At 40.0% G+C, this 15,997-nt stretch overlaps 1 protein-coding gene across 1 annotated transcript in view; it reads left to right on the plus strand.

The window, feature by feature from the left end:
* Window positions 1–15,755, plus strand: part of LOC144973512 (uncharacterized) — a 124,384-nt gene extending 108,629 nt beyond the window's left edge. Inside the window, 5 exon segments of the mRNA XM_078916022.1 lie at window positions 11,822–11,979; window positions 12,697–12,864; window positions 12,867–12,947; window positions 13,972–14,137; window positions 14,720–15,755. Of these exon segments, the coding sequence (XP_078772148.1) occupies window positions 11,822–11,979; window positions 12,697–12,864; window positions 12,867–12,947; window positions 13,972–14,137; window positions 14,720–14,936 (790 nt within the window). The 3' untranslated portion in view covers window positions 14,937–15,755.
* Window positions 15,756–15,997: the final 242 nt, after the last annotated feature.

A 15,997-nucleotide genomic window follows, 5' to 3' on the forward strand; every position in this document is an offset into this window, starting at 1 on the left:
TTTTGACATCATCACAATTGATCATGAATGATTCATGATTTAGCTTATTATGCTGGCCAAAAGGAGAATTTAAAAAAAAATCAGAGTACATCAGAATATACAATTCTTACACTCTTGGTTTTTGGAATTCTGGATGTACTCCCAATAGCTGTGTGAGCTTGTGAGTGCTCATTGGGAATAAAGTTTGAATCCCAAAGCGCAATGTTTAAGAAATCATTAATTTTACCTATCAGTCGATTCCAATCTTTGAATAAAAGACATGCTCAAAATCATAAAAATGGTTCTTCATTTTTAAGAATCTAATTTTTAATTAAATTTATCACTTGATAATTTGACATCATAAACTGTTACTCTAAACCTTGATATCTTACACATCTCTATTTATGGATGAGGGGTGGAATAATGTAAATTGTCTGCTTTTCTTCCAGTTGCAAAATATTCACTCTGTCTTCTAGTTTAAATTCTTAGGTCTTGACATTACTAAAGTATGACAATAATAATAATAATAATAATAATAATAATAATAATATAATAATAATAATAATAATAATATAATAATAATAATAATAATAATAATAATAAATGTACATTTATATAGCGCTTATGCCGAAGCTTTGAGCACACCCACGAATTACGTGCCTGAGCGAGCCTTTACTCACGGTATAGGTCAGGTTGACCTCAGGGTCAAGCGGTCAATCCTGCAGGTAAAGCTGCATACAATGGATTAGTAGAAAACGGTAAGGGCTGCCTGAAGCCGGTGATCGTAAAATACTAACGAAAGAGTGAAAATGGAAAGGCTTCGTATGGGAACAAAACAGACAATGGACGTTTCGGGTACAAACCCTTCGTCAGCACAACAATACACAAATAAACGTGGAAAACAAATAAAATATAATGGAAAATAACTTGTGTCGTCTGTACTCAATGGTGGTTGCAGTATGAATGAAATGTTAGCGTGGCGTGGGTAGAGGATAGTGTGCCCCAGGGGGGTGATCTAATTGATAAGCAGAGGTCAGCGTCAGGGAACAGAACTTTCCAGACTATAATGGAAGATAAAAGACATATTGGTAGTAGTAGTAGTTAGTAGTAGTGAAGCTTAACTGCTGGTCAAAATTATTCGCGATTGTGGTGTACGAACGAATCGGCGGTCTCAAGAAGTGGGTGAGAGAGGGATCTAGTAATGACTTTGAGTTTGAAACGAATATTTTTTGTGTTCGTGGATAGCTCACACGGTAGAGCCACGCTCTCACCTGCCAGGCGGAGTTGTCGTACCAATAAGGTCGCAGGTTCAAACCCCACCACCGCCGCGAAAAATTTTTATTCTCTATTGTCTTCTGGCACTTTTCTATTCACTTCATATCTTGTTGTTACCAACATAAGTGCCTGCTCCACTCACTTTTCTGAATTAAAAATTCACCCCATACACCGGAGCATACTCAATGTCTCAATCGTTTCTATGTTATATGTTTGTGTTGAGAATATTGGCTATTAAGCTTAACTGCTGGTCAAAATTATTCGCGATTGTGGTGTACGAACGAATCGGCGGTCTCAAGAAGTGGGTGAGAGAGGGATCTAGTAATGACTTTGAGTTTGAAACGAATATTTTTTGTGTTCGTGGATAGCTCACACGGTAGAGCCACGCTCTCACCTGCCAGGCGGAGTTGTCGTACCAATAAGGTCGCAGGTTCAAACCCCACCACCGCCGCGAAAATTTTTTATTCTCTATTGTCTTCTGGCACTTTTCTATTCACTTCATATCTTGTTGTTACCAACATAAGTGCCTGCTCCACTCACTTTTCTGAATTAAAAATTCACCCCATACACCGGAGCATACTCAATGTCTCAATCGTTTCTATGTTATATGTTTGTGTTGAGAATATTGGCTATTAAGCTTAACTGCTGGTCAAAATTATTCGCGATTGTGGTGTACGAACGAATCGGCGGTCTCAAGAAGTGGGTGAGAGAGGGATCTAGTAATGACTTTGAGTTTGAAACGAATATTTTTTGTGTTCGTGGATAGCTCACACGGTAGAGCCACGCTCTCACCTGCCAGGCGGAGTTGTCGTACCAATAAGGTCGCAGGTTCAAACCCCACCACCGCCGCGAAAAATTTTATTCTCTATTGTCTCTGGCACTTTTCTATCACTTCATATCTTGTTGTACCAACATAAGTCCTGCTCACTCACTTTTGAATTAAAATTACCCCATACACCGAGCAACTCAATGTCTCAATCGTTTCTATGTATAGTTTGTGTTAAATATTGGCATTGCTTAAACTCGGTCAAAAATTGCAGGGTTACACGATGGTCTCAGTGTGAGATTGACTGAGTTAAACGAAATGCTTCTGCAGCCGGTAGAGCGTCCATAAGGCGGGTTCAACCCACACGCGCAGTTTTATCCACTGCCGAAAAATTTTTATTCATCTATCTTGTTTTCACTATTCACTTCATATCTGTTTCGAAAAAAATCCCTACACCACTATCTCAATCCAACTCAGTTATTATGTTTTGTTATTTGTTTGTTTGATAAATTATTCGCTTATGTGGTAAAAATCGCGGTTGAGTGAGAACGAATCGGCTTAAGATTGAAGTGATAGAATATTTTGGTTTGAAACGTAGTTTGGTTCTGAAGCTCACACGGTAGAGCCCACGCTCCACCTCCGCCGGAATTTTATCTCTATAGTCGCAGTTTCAAACCCACACCGCCCGAAAATTTTTATTCCTATTGTCTTCTGCACTTTCTATTCACTTCATACTTGTTGTTACCATACATAAGTGTGCTCACTCACTTTTCTGAATTAAAAATTTACCCATACATCGAGCATACTCAATGTCTCAAAGTTTCTATGTTTATGTTTGTGTTGAGAATATTGGCTATAAGTTAATGCTGGTCAAAATTATTCGCGATTGTGGTGTACGAGAACGGCTCCAAGAAGTGGTGAGAGGGGATCTAGTCATGACTTTGAGTTTGAAACGAATATTTTTTGTGTTCGTGGATAGCTCACACGGTAAAGCCACGCTCTCACTTGCCAGGCGGAGTTTGTCGTACAATAAGTCGAGGTTCAAACCCACACGCCGCAAAATTTTTATTCTCATTGTCTTCTGCACTTTTCTATCACTTCATATCTTGTTGTTCCAATAGTGCTGTCATCATGTTTTGAATTGAAATTACTACCGGGCAAATAATGTCTCATGTGTTAGTGTAGATGTTTGTGTGTAATATGGTATTAAGCTTAACTGTGTAGAATTATTGACGATTTGTTATGACGTGGGCTCAAGTGGGGTTAGGGACAGTAGACTTTCGAGATTGTCGAGATTAAATTTCTCGGGATAATTATCCATTGTTAGGCACGTTCTATCACTCCAGGTCGAGTTGTGTACCAATAAGGTGCAGTCAAACCACACCGACGGAAAAAAATTTTTACTATGTACTTCGAGCATTTTCTATTAGTTCATATTTGTGTTGAATATGTATAGTAGTGTAAATTATTTGTGGATTAGAAACAATACGGAGTAGAAGTTGTGTAAGTAGATTGTATGTTGAGTATTGAAAGAAGTAATTGTGAAAATAGCGAGTGTGACGTCGATGCGGCAGAGTGCGTAAAGGGGATAACCGTAACGACTGAAGATTTGCAAAGATTTATGGGTTACGTGGATAAGCTCACACGGTAGAGCCACGCTCACTGCAGGGGAGTGTGTACAATAAGGTCGCAGGTAAAACCAGCGCGAAAAGTTATTAGTCTGGATTTTATACTAATTGTGGTACAAATAAGTGACCATTTTGAATTAAAAATTACCCCAAACCGGGATACTCTGTCTCAACGTCTAGTATAGTTTGGTTGGAATATGGCTATAAGTAACGTGGCAAAATATTGGATGTGGTGTACGAAGAATGGCAAGAAGGGTGAGAGAGGGATAGTAATGATGAGTTGAAACGAATATTTTGGTGGATAGCTACGGTAGAGCACGCTCACTGCAGGCGGAGTTGTCGTACAATAGGTCGCAGGTTAAACACCAGCGCGATTTTATTCCATGTCTCTGATTTTATTATTCATATTGGTAATATGCTGCCATATTTGATAAATACCCTAAGGAGATATCAATGTAATCGTTTAGTTATAGTGTTAGATTGCTATTAGCTATGCTGTAAATTATTCGATAGTAGTAGATAGAATGGGTTAAGAAGTGGTAGAGAGGTTAGTATGACTTTAGTGTATGAACAGTTGTAGTGGATAGTCAGGTAGGAGTCATGAGGGGTAGTTGTGTATCAATAGTCGAGGTTCAACACCGCGAAATACATGCCGATAGTAGTATATAGTGGTATATTAAGTTGTAAGTATAGTATAGTAGTGTAGAGATAGTAGTAGTAGCAGTAGATATAGTAGGGTAGGTAGTGAATGTAGGAGGGAGTAGTAGTGTGTTGAGAGTGAGAATGTAATATAGCAGGAGCAGTAGCGTATGCGAAGTGGAGAGCAGTGGTGATGATGTGTGGACGTTGACATCTAGTAGGTGAGTCAACTGGGTGAGAGAAGGTAGAGAGAGAGGAGAGGAGGAAAGAGAGAGAGAGAGAGGAGGAGAGAAGAGAGGAAGAGATAGAGAATTAATAAAGAAAAAAATTTAAAATTTAAAAATTAAAAAAAAAAAAAAATTATTAAAAAAAAAATTAAAAAAAAAAAAAAAAGAAGGGGGGGGGGGGGGAAGGGGGGGGGGGGGTTGTTTGAGGCGGACCGGTAGAGAGGGGAATAGAGAGGGAGAGAGGGGGGAGGGAGAAGAGGGAGGGGGGACAAGAGAGAAGAAAGAAAGAGAAGAAGAGAGAGAGAGAGGATGAAGAGAGAGAGAGAGAGAGAGAGAGAGAGAGAGAGGAGAGAGAGGGAGAGGAGAGAGAGAGAAGGGTGAGGGGAGGTGAAGACAACAGCCGAGTGATAGCTGGGTCTATATGTTATTAATGGATGAAAAAGTGGATGATAGGACACAATGAGAGAGAGCTAGGAAGGTAGATGACTATGAATCGGTGGATAATCAGTAGATAGATTGCTAGCTAGCTAGCTAGATAGATAGATAGATAGATAGATAGATAGATAGATAGATAGATAGATAGATAGGTAGGTAGGTAGAGTTGTACTTTTAGTAGTATGAACAGTAGTAGTAGTAGTCGTAGTAGTAGTAGTGGTAGTAGTAGTAGTAGTAGTAGTAGTAGTAGTAGTAGTAGTAGTAGTAGTAGTAGTAGTAGTGGTAGTAGTAGTAGTAGTAGTAGTAGTAGTAGTAGTAGTAGTAGTAGTAGTAGCTAGTAGTAGTAGTAGTAGTAGTAGTAGTAGTAGTAGTAGTAGTAGTAGTAGTAGTAGAAGTAGTAGAAGTAGTAGTAGTAGCAGCAGCAGTAGCTGTAGTGGCAGAAGTGAGAGCAGCAGTGGTGATGAATATGGGTGACGTTGACATCTAGTGGTGGTCAATCCTGGTGTTGAGTCCGCGTGGAGTCAGCGTTCCCAACAACTTGATCAGGTGAGTTTCCCTACGTCGACGGGCGGAAGTGTCCGAATGGCAAAAACTGAGCACACACACACGCACACACTGTACATCGCAGTGGTCTGGCAGATTGAAGTGTCTGGCCACTGCTGTGTCTGCACAGTTCGATATGTCACGCAAGTGCTGCACGAATCTGTCACCCAGCCTCTTTCCGGTCTCACCAACGTAAGCAATCCCACACAGGGAGCACGTAATCGCATAGACTAGATTACGGTCAGTGCAAGTAAACGGCCGCCTGATGTCCCAAATCTTGTCTGGAAAGCTGACTCTGTCATACTCCCACAGGTGCTCACAAGTCTTGCATCGGGGTCGCATACACGATCTGGCTTTAGGTCCATCCCTAGGTATGGGTTCCAGGCGGCTTCTGACAAGGAGATCCCTCAGGTTACGATCCCGTCGATATGCTACCAACGGGGGTTCTGAGAAAACTCTGTGGGTGTCTTCGCCCGCCTGGAGGATCCCATAGTTCTGCAATAGGATGTTCCTCACTTGATCGGCATGGGGGTGATGCGTGAGGACTAAAATGGGACGCTGTGTCTCCTGCTTCCTGGCATTGCGAGGCCTCATTGCTGCTTCTCTCGACACGAGGCTGGCTTTCCGGACAGCCTTAAGCAAAACCCTTTCGGGATATTCCCGTGCCCTAAAAAAATCGAGCATGCGATCACGTTGAAGCGCAAATTCATCATCTTCCAGACAGAGTCTCCGTAAGCGGAGTATCTGACTGAATGGGATGGAGTCTTTGCACTTCACCGGATGGGATGACCGATAGAGCAGGTAGCTGTGACTGTCCGTTTCCTTGTAGTATACAGTGGTCCGTACTCCCGTGCTGGTCAATACAGCCTTGATGTCCAAAAAGTTCACCTCAGAGGTTGAAATCTCATAAGTGTACTCTATGGACGGGTGGAAGGAGTCCATCGCTAGGATGAACCCTTTCAACTGGCTGTGGGTCAATGACGTAATGCCGAAACAGTCGTCAATGTACCTTTTGAACAGCTCGGGGGCAGGTCCACTGTACTGATGGAAGAAGGTTTCCTCAAGGTAGCCCATGAAGAGGTTAGCATATGAGGGACCCATCTTGGTGCCCATCGCAACACCTGAGATCTGATGGAAAAATACATCATTGAACTCAAAAGTGTTGAGTGTGAGCACAAGTTCGGTGAGCCTCACAATGCTGTTGCTGGAAATCCCTGGTAATGGATGGCGGTCGACGAAATGCCTGATGGCACGCAGTCCGTCAGGATGCGGTATGGATGTGTACAGTGCCTTCACATCCATGGTGAAAATTAGCCGTGGACGTTCATCCTGGAATCGAATTTCGTCAATGACACCAAGAGCATGGTTAGTGTCCTTGATATACGATGGCAGGGTGGGAACTATACGTTGAAATACCGCATCGAGGAACTGCGATACCTTCTCAGTGGGGCACGAGATAGCCGACACAATCGGCCTTCCAGGTGGAGTGTCAGACAATACCCGGATCTTGTGTATCTTAGGGAGCATGTAAAAACATGTATTACCTAGGTCGCTGGGGTCGTGTTTAAGGACCTCTGCTCTACTAGGTAATTCTCCCTGCGATATCAAAGACTGGATTGTCTGGTGGACTCTGGTGTTGTTAGCAAGTGTTGGGTCCGAAGTCACTTTCTCATAAAATATCTGGTCACTCAATTGCCTGTGGCCCTCAGCTCTATAGAGCTCAGCGTCCCAAACAACTACGGCCCCTCCTTTATCAGCCGCTTTGATCACTATATCACGACGTGATCTAAGTGATCGTACGGCAGCCCATTCAAGACGGGTGAAGTTAGACCTCTTGATAGGTGTGGGTCGTAGTGCCTCTATCTGTCTAAGACAAGTCTGGATAAACAGGTCGAGTGTAGGGGACTTGCCAGGACTAGGAGTCCAGTTTCTTTTACGTCGTGAGAAAGCGGCAAACGGATCCTCAGGGTCACGGTCATAGTCATGGTCACGTTCATCATCTTTGAAGTGATACTTCAAGCGTAAAATACGCATGAAGCGACGTACATCCGACTCAATGCGGGACTGGTCGGACGTTCTTCGCAGTGGGATGAACTTGAGACCTTTCCTTAAGACCGATTCCTCTGCACTGCTCAACTGGATGGTCGGGGGGACAGAAACCACCAGCCGGTGGTTGTTGTGGTTCCTACTGGGGGGGATAGCTCCAACATTATCCATCACGTGGGTGGGTTCGCTGGTGGGTGGGGTGAATTGATCGCTTCCAGACTGGTCCCCGGCTGTTGGAGGGACTCCCAAACCACCAATGGTGACTGGCTGGTTATGGGTGCCATTAAGAGCAGTGGGGCCAGAGGAAGGTTCAATGGGTGAATCCACCGATGGGAGTGTTGCCGAATGGGAAGGGAGGTTATCGTCAAGATGTGTAATTCTGTTAGGATTACAATGGATTAAGATATGAAGTGAGTAGAAAAGTGCCAGAAGACAATAGAGAATAAAAAATTTTTTCGCGGCGGTGGTGGGGTTTGAACCTGCGACCTTATTGGTACGACAACTCCGCCTGGCAGGTGAGAGCGTGGCTCTACCGTGTGAGCTATCCACGAACACAAAAATATTCGTTTCAAACCCAAAGTCATTTCTAGATCCCTCTCTCACCCACTTCTTGAGATCGCCGATTCGTTCACCACCATCGCAAAGTAATTTTGACCAGCAGTTAAGCTTAATAGCCAATATTCTCATCACAAACATATAACATAGAAACGATTGAGACATTGAGTATGCTCCGGTGTATGGGGTGAATTTTTAATTCAGAAAAGTGAGTGGAGCAGGCACTTATGTTGGTAACAACAAGATATGAAGTGAGTAGAAAAGTGCCAGAAGACAATAGAGAATAAAAAAATTTTTCGCGGCGGTGGTGGGGTTTGAACCTGCGACCTTATTGGTACGACAACTCCGCCTGGCAGGTGAGAGCGTGGCTCTACCGTGTGAGCTATCCACGAACACAAAAATATTCGTTTCAAACCCAAAGTCATTTCTAGATCCCTCTCTCACCCACTTCTTGAGATCGCCGATTCGTTCACCACCATCGCAAAGTAATTATGACCAGCAGTTAAGCTTAATAGCCAATATTCTCATCACAAACATATAACATAGAAACGATTGAGACATTGAGTATGCTCCGGTGTATGGGGTGAATTTTTAATTCAGAAAAGTGAGTGGAGCAGGCACTTATGTTGGTAACAACAAGATATGAAGTGAGTAGAAAAGTGCCAGAAGACAATAGAGAATAAAAAAATTTTTCGCGGCGGTGGTGGGGTTTGAACCTGCGACCTTATTGGTACGACAACTCCGCTGGCAGGTGAGAGCGTGGTCATAATTACTTTGCGATGGTGGTGAACGAATCGGCGATCTCAAGAAGTGGGTGAGAGAGGGATCTAGAAATGACTTTGGGTTTGAAACGAATATTTTTGTGTTCGTGGATAGCTCACACGGTAGAGCCACGCTCTCACCTGCCAGGCGGAGTTGTCGTACCAATAAGGTCGCAGGTTCAAACCCCACCACCGCCGCGAAAAAAATTTTTATTCTCTATTGTCTTCTGGCACTTTTCTACTCACTTCATATCTTGTTGTTACCAACATAAGTGCCTGCTCCACTCACTTTTCTGAATTAAAAATTCATACAATGCATTACGTTCCAAAAACATATAAATTGAGTAACGGCATTTCCTGTTTTCAGTCTACTGCTACTCCTCTTTTAAATTCACAACATATTTTTCAAAGCTTGGATATAACTGCATTTTTCTTGTTTGATATTTGTGTCTGGGTTTCATTATTCTGCTGTGATTAGTTCTTTAGTTATTTACATCTGAAAAACTCAATGAATAAAATCAGTTACAGGAGCTATTTATTTTTTTAAAAAATTAATATAAAACTTTTGACACATCCAATTATTTAAAAGTTGTATCGGCGCATCTAACATTCTCTGGGCTTTCTAATGATTAAAAACGTTTAATGGACTTGTCTTTTAATCTTTTATAATATTTTTTTTCTTGCAATGTACATACAGGCAAACGGATCACACTTTAGAGACCCACATGAAATCTTTAAATGAACTTTGTAGTGTATGTGGCTATACAGCACTCACTCAAAAAGAAAAAAAACGTAACCGCTAAAGATTACTGTGTAAAGATTTCAAATGTGAAATACTTTTGTTATTTGATATTGATATTGGTAAAGACTTAGAAACAACACATTCAAAAGTGATATGTTACAAATGTGTAAAAAGAATCAATAACATGAAAGTATATAAAGGAGAAGAGTTTTTAATAAACTCCCGGACTATTGTAAAAAACAGTCAGCATTTGTGGACAGATTTTGTCCCCAGTGACATTACAATGTGCAATGTGTACAAAACATTTACAAACATACGAGTCGGCTGCATTAAAGATAGGCAGTCAAGTGACATTCAAACCTTAAACACAACGCAAGACACACATTCATCACACTCCACAGAAATCACAGTAGACAATGTTATAATGACAACCAGTCTTCTTCAAGTTTCCCTGACTTACAGTCTCATGTACCAGAATAGAAGATAAGATTAGAAAAGAACGACAGAAAATATCAAGTAAATTATCAAGAAACAATACAGGACAGTTTACAAAGTATTAGACAGGTAGAGACACCTAAACAATTTGAAATTATAATGTGACTTTTGACTGAAAGAAAAGTGACATAATAGAGCAGGAGTTTGGATTCCCTCCCTCTCCTGAGAATCATGTTTTCCCCCCATTTTACTCTCTCTCTCTCTCTCTCTCTCTCTCTCTCTCTCTCTCTCTCTCTCTCTCTTCTCTCTCTCTCTCTATCTATCTATCTATCTATTTTACTTATCTCTAATCTCTATCTCTCTCTCTGTGTCTATCTATCTATCTATTTTATTTATCTCTCTCTCTCTCTCTCTCTCTCTCTCTCTCTCTCTCTCTCTCTCTCTCTCTCTCTCTCTCTCTCTCTCTCTCTCCCCACCCCACCTCCCTCTCCTACGTCTTGACACACATACGCTCACGCCGACAGACAATAAATACACATACACACATAAAGTCAGATAGATAATACACATAATTTACGCTTTGTACAAATAAATGTTTAAAACCATCCCGGAATTTGGAATTATCTATGTTTTCTGTTATTCAAACTGTGAGAAAAGATTGTCTTCATTGTGTACTTTGGTGACTTATACGAAACAATTACGGTATCCCAAATATAAACGGCTATTACTATGAAATGATTGACAAGTCCATTTAGAGACGACATAAGTAAATTTTCTTAATGTTTTTCTTTAAGTTGAACCAAGTTTTATTGCATTTGAGCGTGTCGTTTTTTTTGCAATTTGGGGGTAAAGTTAAAAGTAAGTTAATTATTTCTCAAAATATGAGTAATTTATAATTAACAATAACTTCCTTTCAACTAACACTATGAGAATCGAATTTATATCATAATACTAAGTATTTTCTAAATATTTTCTTTCTGTAAATTTCTTTGCGTTCATGATCATATTAAACTTGGGATAGCAGGTTTACAAAGTAAACAAACACGCGTAATGACTGGGAGTAAGAATCATTCAACAGGTAATTGTTATCATGACCCCGAGGTCACGCCCCCACGAAGGCGAAGGGGGCTGACTGGGTGGTAAGGCATGCGGTCAGGTTGAGTTCACTGAACAACTAAAGGCACGGCTTTTCGTTTCTGTGTGAGGCGCTTCACATCAGTAAAAAACATTACACACTGCAGATTCAGACATATGAACAAAAGTTCACACGCATCCAATTACACACACACGCACTCAGCACACACATCCATATACACACTGTACATAAATATATTACTCACACATCACACACACACACACACACACACACACTATAATATATATATATATATATATATATATATATATATATATATATATATATATATATATATATATATATATATTATTTGAGTGTTGGTGGGTACTTGTAGGTACGAAAGTGCTCGATAATGGTGGTTAGAGCTAATATATAATGCAAATTTTCACTCACACTTTATTGGCCGAGACGACTCGTTTCTGTGTTTTTTTTTTTGTTTTTTTACACTGAAGAAGTGTAAAAAACACAGAAACGAGTCGTCTCAGCCAATAATATGTGAGTGAAAATTTGCATTATATATATGACATACATACATACATATACACAATACACACAATCATACACACACAAACACATCGTATACAAGTGTCAACAAAAATCGAAAACAAATTTGATTTATACCAAATTGATCTAAATGTGTTTTGTGTTTCAGGTTTGAGAAGGTGAACGAGCACCATGTTGAGTTCAGCCAGCTAGCCACCAAAGATGGTGCCTCCAACACCGACACCGACATGATCAACAGGGTCAGCACCAAAGACAACATTGCCATCGCTGCCATGCTTCGGACAAAACCTGCTGCCTATGAAGCAAGTAAGTGGATTTAATATTAGTAGGCATCCTTCCGTCTCAAGAGACGATGGGTTTGCGCCCTACCTGTGTGACTTTGGTCTCATCAGTCTTGTTGAGAGCAGCGACGGATGTGACTCAGCAGACCGATCCTCGCATGGCAGTCTCTACCGCAGTTGCTGCACACGTAGTTTGACTTTGTATCTGGTGTTTGGTTCTGCTGCCTCTCTTTCCTCCTTGCTCTCCTCTCCTCAAACTTATTTTTTCTCCTCTCCTCACCTCTCTTCATTCCCTCCCTCACCGCATATCTCCAGCCACTGCAGGCGTCAGCAAGCGATTTCCACGTGTTTGAGTTGATGCCTGTCAGTTTCATGTCCTGTTTGCAGACAACATAGAAATGCAGAGCTGGATGACTGGTTGATTGAATATATACTGTTTGTAAGAGTGGATGGAGAAAGAGAGAGAAGAGAGAAAGACAGAGAGGTGATAAAGGGTGGGGGAGTGGAGAGAGAGAGAGGGGAGGAGAGAGAGAGAAGAGAGAGAGAGAGAGAGAGAGAGAGGGAGAGAGAGAGAGAAATGAGAGAACATTGCCGTAGTTGTGTGCTTTAAACAAAACTGTTGCACGTGTAAGATATTGTAGATGGTTGAAACTGAAAATGCTCTTTATATAAATATATATATTTGTTTATCATTAATTTTTTTTTTTTACTTGATTTTGTTGTATTTTTTTTTCCCCACCAGGTCCCGTACCAGCTCCCAAAGGTCTCAGCCAGATGGTGATGGTGTCCACGGCCCACATCCATTGGGACCCACAGCTCCCTGATGTCAAGTTGGTCCAGACCATCATGTTGGTGGAAGAGTTACGCAAATTCGTCAAAGAGGCCTCCGTGCAGTTCCGTCCAAATGCTCCACCCCTTCGGTTGATTCGGCTGATATGTGCGGCTCTTTACCTGTTATTCTCTGTGGAGATTTCAACTCATTGCCCGACTCAGGTATGTGGGTATGGGATTTGTACTCCAACATCCCGTTGTTTGTGACCACTTGCCTGGATCTGGTATTATATTGTGAAGAATCAGATGACAAAACAAAAAACAAAAAATCAAATTCAAAGTTAAAATGATTATAGATATGACATTTTATTTTTAAGTATATTAAGCATTTTTATTCTTTTCCCCTTAACTAAACAATAAACATTGGTACGAGTCTTGCTTCAACTTCAGGCTATAACTTTAATTTTCACTGTCGTTCTCATCCCAGCATAATACCATTTTGTGGCAATGGGTCACATTTAATATCTGACACGGTTTGAATGCAGCAGTGCCAGACAAATCGGAATGAAGAAAACAATAAAAATATAATCTTTTAAATTCAGCCAAGGGCATTGCACTGTGATCCGGAAGATTCCGGGTTCGAGCCCCGCTTCAGGCACATTCAGTTTTATTTTTCCTTGGGCAAGATTATTAACCCCCAAATTTGCTCACTTGGACAACATGGGTGATTCCTGTTAACATCAGACATCTTGTTTTAATGGATTATCTATATTCCTTCATGGAATGCCTCGGCAACAGGATCTAATGATGCCGTGGCAAAAGACTGTAATTTTTTTTTCCTCAAAAGGGAATTGAACATAGCTGATAACCAGTTAGACCAAGCCATCGTTACACCATATAAGGCTGTTGGACATTTATACGTTTTAAGTCATCAGATAGACCAAACCACCATTACACCATATAGGGCTGTTGGACGTTTATATGTTTTAGGTCACCAAAATTATGCATGTTCCATCTTAAAGTCAAACAAACATGAATATGGAAAGAGTTGGACAAAGGCATGGAGATATGTTATAAAAATTGAAAAGAATTAACTTTTTTTTTTTTTTTTTTTGGGGGGGGGGGGGGGGGGGGGCAAAAATTTAGATGTAAGAATGTGATACATTTTGGAAATCATTATGATTAGCATAATTCCTATCATCAATAATTTGTTTTCATATGTATTTTTTTTCTCTCCAATCTCCAGGGGTGTTTGAATTCCTGTCCAAAGGCAAGCTGAAAACGAGACACCGCGACTTTGATGGCCAAAACTACAAAGCTTTCATGAAGGACCGGAATGAGAACGGCGTTCTCAACCACAACTTTAAACTAACCAGCGCTTACAAAGATGTCATTCCCTTCACCAATTACACGTAAGTCGATCAATGACAATTTTTTTGGTTTAAATTCAGACTCGCACCATTAACTCATTACACTCGAAGTAATGCAGACCTGCCAACTTGAAAATTTTAAAAAGTTCTTAGATTTTAGGAGATAAATATTGTAGTCGTTACATTTAACCTTACAGATCAACAGTATACCCTCACAATGATTAGATAACGCTTTAAAATCCTAAAAATCGTTCACTCTGGCATCATTCTGTAGCCAAAAAATCATTAAAGCAGTTTTACTCATGGAAAGGGCCGTCGGGGTAGATGTTCTTGGAAGATTTTTTTCCATTTTAACACAACAACATACACACATTATAAATATGATAGATATTTATTGATAATTTTTTTATATTTAATAATATAAAAATATATATATATATATATATATATATATTATATATTATAAATATATCCTGGAAATAGACTATCATATTATATACTTTGGTCGTCTCTAAAAAAAAAACCTGCAATATCCACTAAACATAAAGTACTTTACTTTACAAGGGGTTCCTATATATATATATATATTTTTTTTTTTTCTCTCTCTCTCTCCCCACCACACAGGTTTGATTTCAAAGGCATCATCGACTACATCTTCTACTCAGGCCAGCATTTGAAACTCCACGGGATGATGGGCCTCCAGGACGAAGAATGGTTCCGAGCCAACAAAATTGTGGGCTGCCCCCATCCCTTCGTTCCGTCAGACCACTTTCCCCTGATCGCCGAATTCTCACTTCCTGCCAAGCCTTCCCAGAACCAATCCAATTCTGTACCGAGATAGTCGTCATGATTATTTTTTTTTGTGGATAACGTTTTTAAAGAGTCCAGGTTGATATTTGGTGGGATCTTTTACAACCTCATTTAAAATTCCTTTCTGTTTGTCTATTTGTAAAAGACTTCTATTTTTTATAATTTTTTAAACATTTTAACAATTGGTCTGAAAAATATCCCTTTTTTAAACAGGTTCCAAATATATTATAAAATCAACGCTTTGAAAATGTCAGTCATCAGATACATTTCTCAGAAAGAACTTAGTACTTATAGCATATTTTTGACATGTTTGTGCTAAGGTGATGTAAAAAAAAATATGTAGGAGCAAAAACAAACTGTTTCATTTTTTTCAGCAGTGAACAAGTCTGATCAATATTTTTATTATTTATGAAAGGACTTGGGGGGAAGGCAGGAGAGCATTTGAATTTGTTATCAATCAAACCTAATTTGTGTCTGTCGTGACAGCAGTGTTTTGAGTCCAGTTGTAATTTTTATTAAGTTCCCAAAATAGTCATTAGCAAGGGAATGGTTTATCATAGAACGTAATGATTATCCATTCATAACCGGTTATCCGTGGATAAAACAATGGACGGGTGCTCAACGGATAAAACAGACCCGTTCAACGAATAATCATTTTTATGTGTGCAACAAACAATCATCATGAATGAATCACTGACACTGATCACTCGGGTAACCAAACGAGTCGGGTTGCATTCGTTGTTTGATGACGTAGATTCTAGACGGCGTTGGCGACAATGATGTCGTTGTGGCAGAATCATCAAAGGGTTATCTTGTTGCTTACAGCTGCCAATTTTAGTATTTTGAAAAATTAAAATTAGATTTAAAAATTTAATGACCATAATTTATTATACGATCGCATTTCCATAGGTGTGTATTACTTTGAAGAATTTAAAGTTGGCTTTTCCCCAACTCACACTCATATTATTACATTACTATTATCTTATCCCAATGAGAAGTCTATGCTACCAACTGTTACTATATTACTATTACTAGATTATTCGATGATTATCCGTTTATCGTTTATCCGCGGATAATTTTGATGATTTTTCC

Source organism: Berghia stephanieae, chromosome 5 (genome assembly GCF_034508935.2).
Source record: "Berghia stephanieae isolate SIO BIC M18660-M18661 chromosome 5, UCSD_Bste_1.3, whole genome shotgun sequence".
In the NCBI taxonomy this organism is placed as follows: Eukaryota; Metazoa; Mollusca; class Gastropoda; order Nudibranchia; family Aeolidiidae; genus Berghia; species Berghia stephanieae.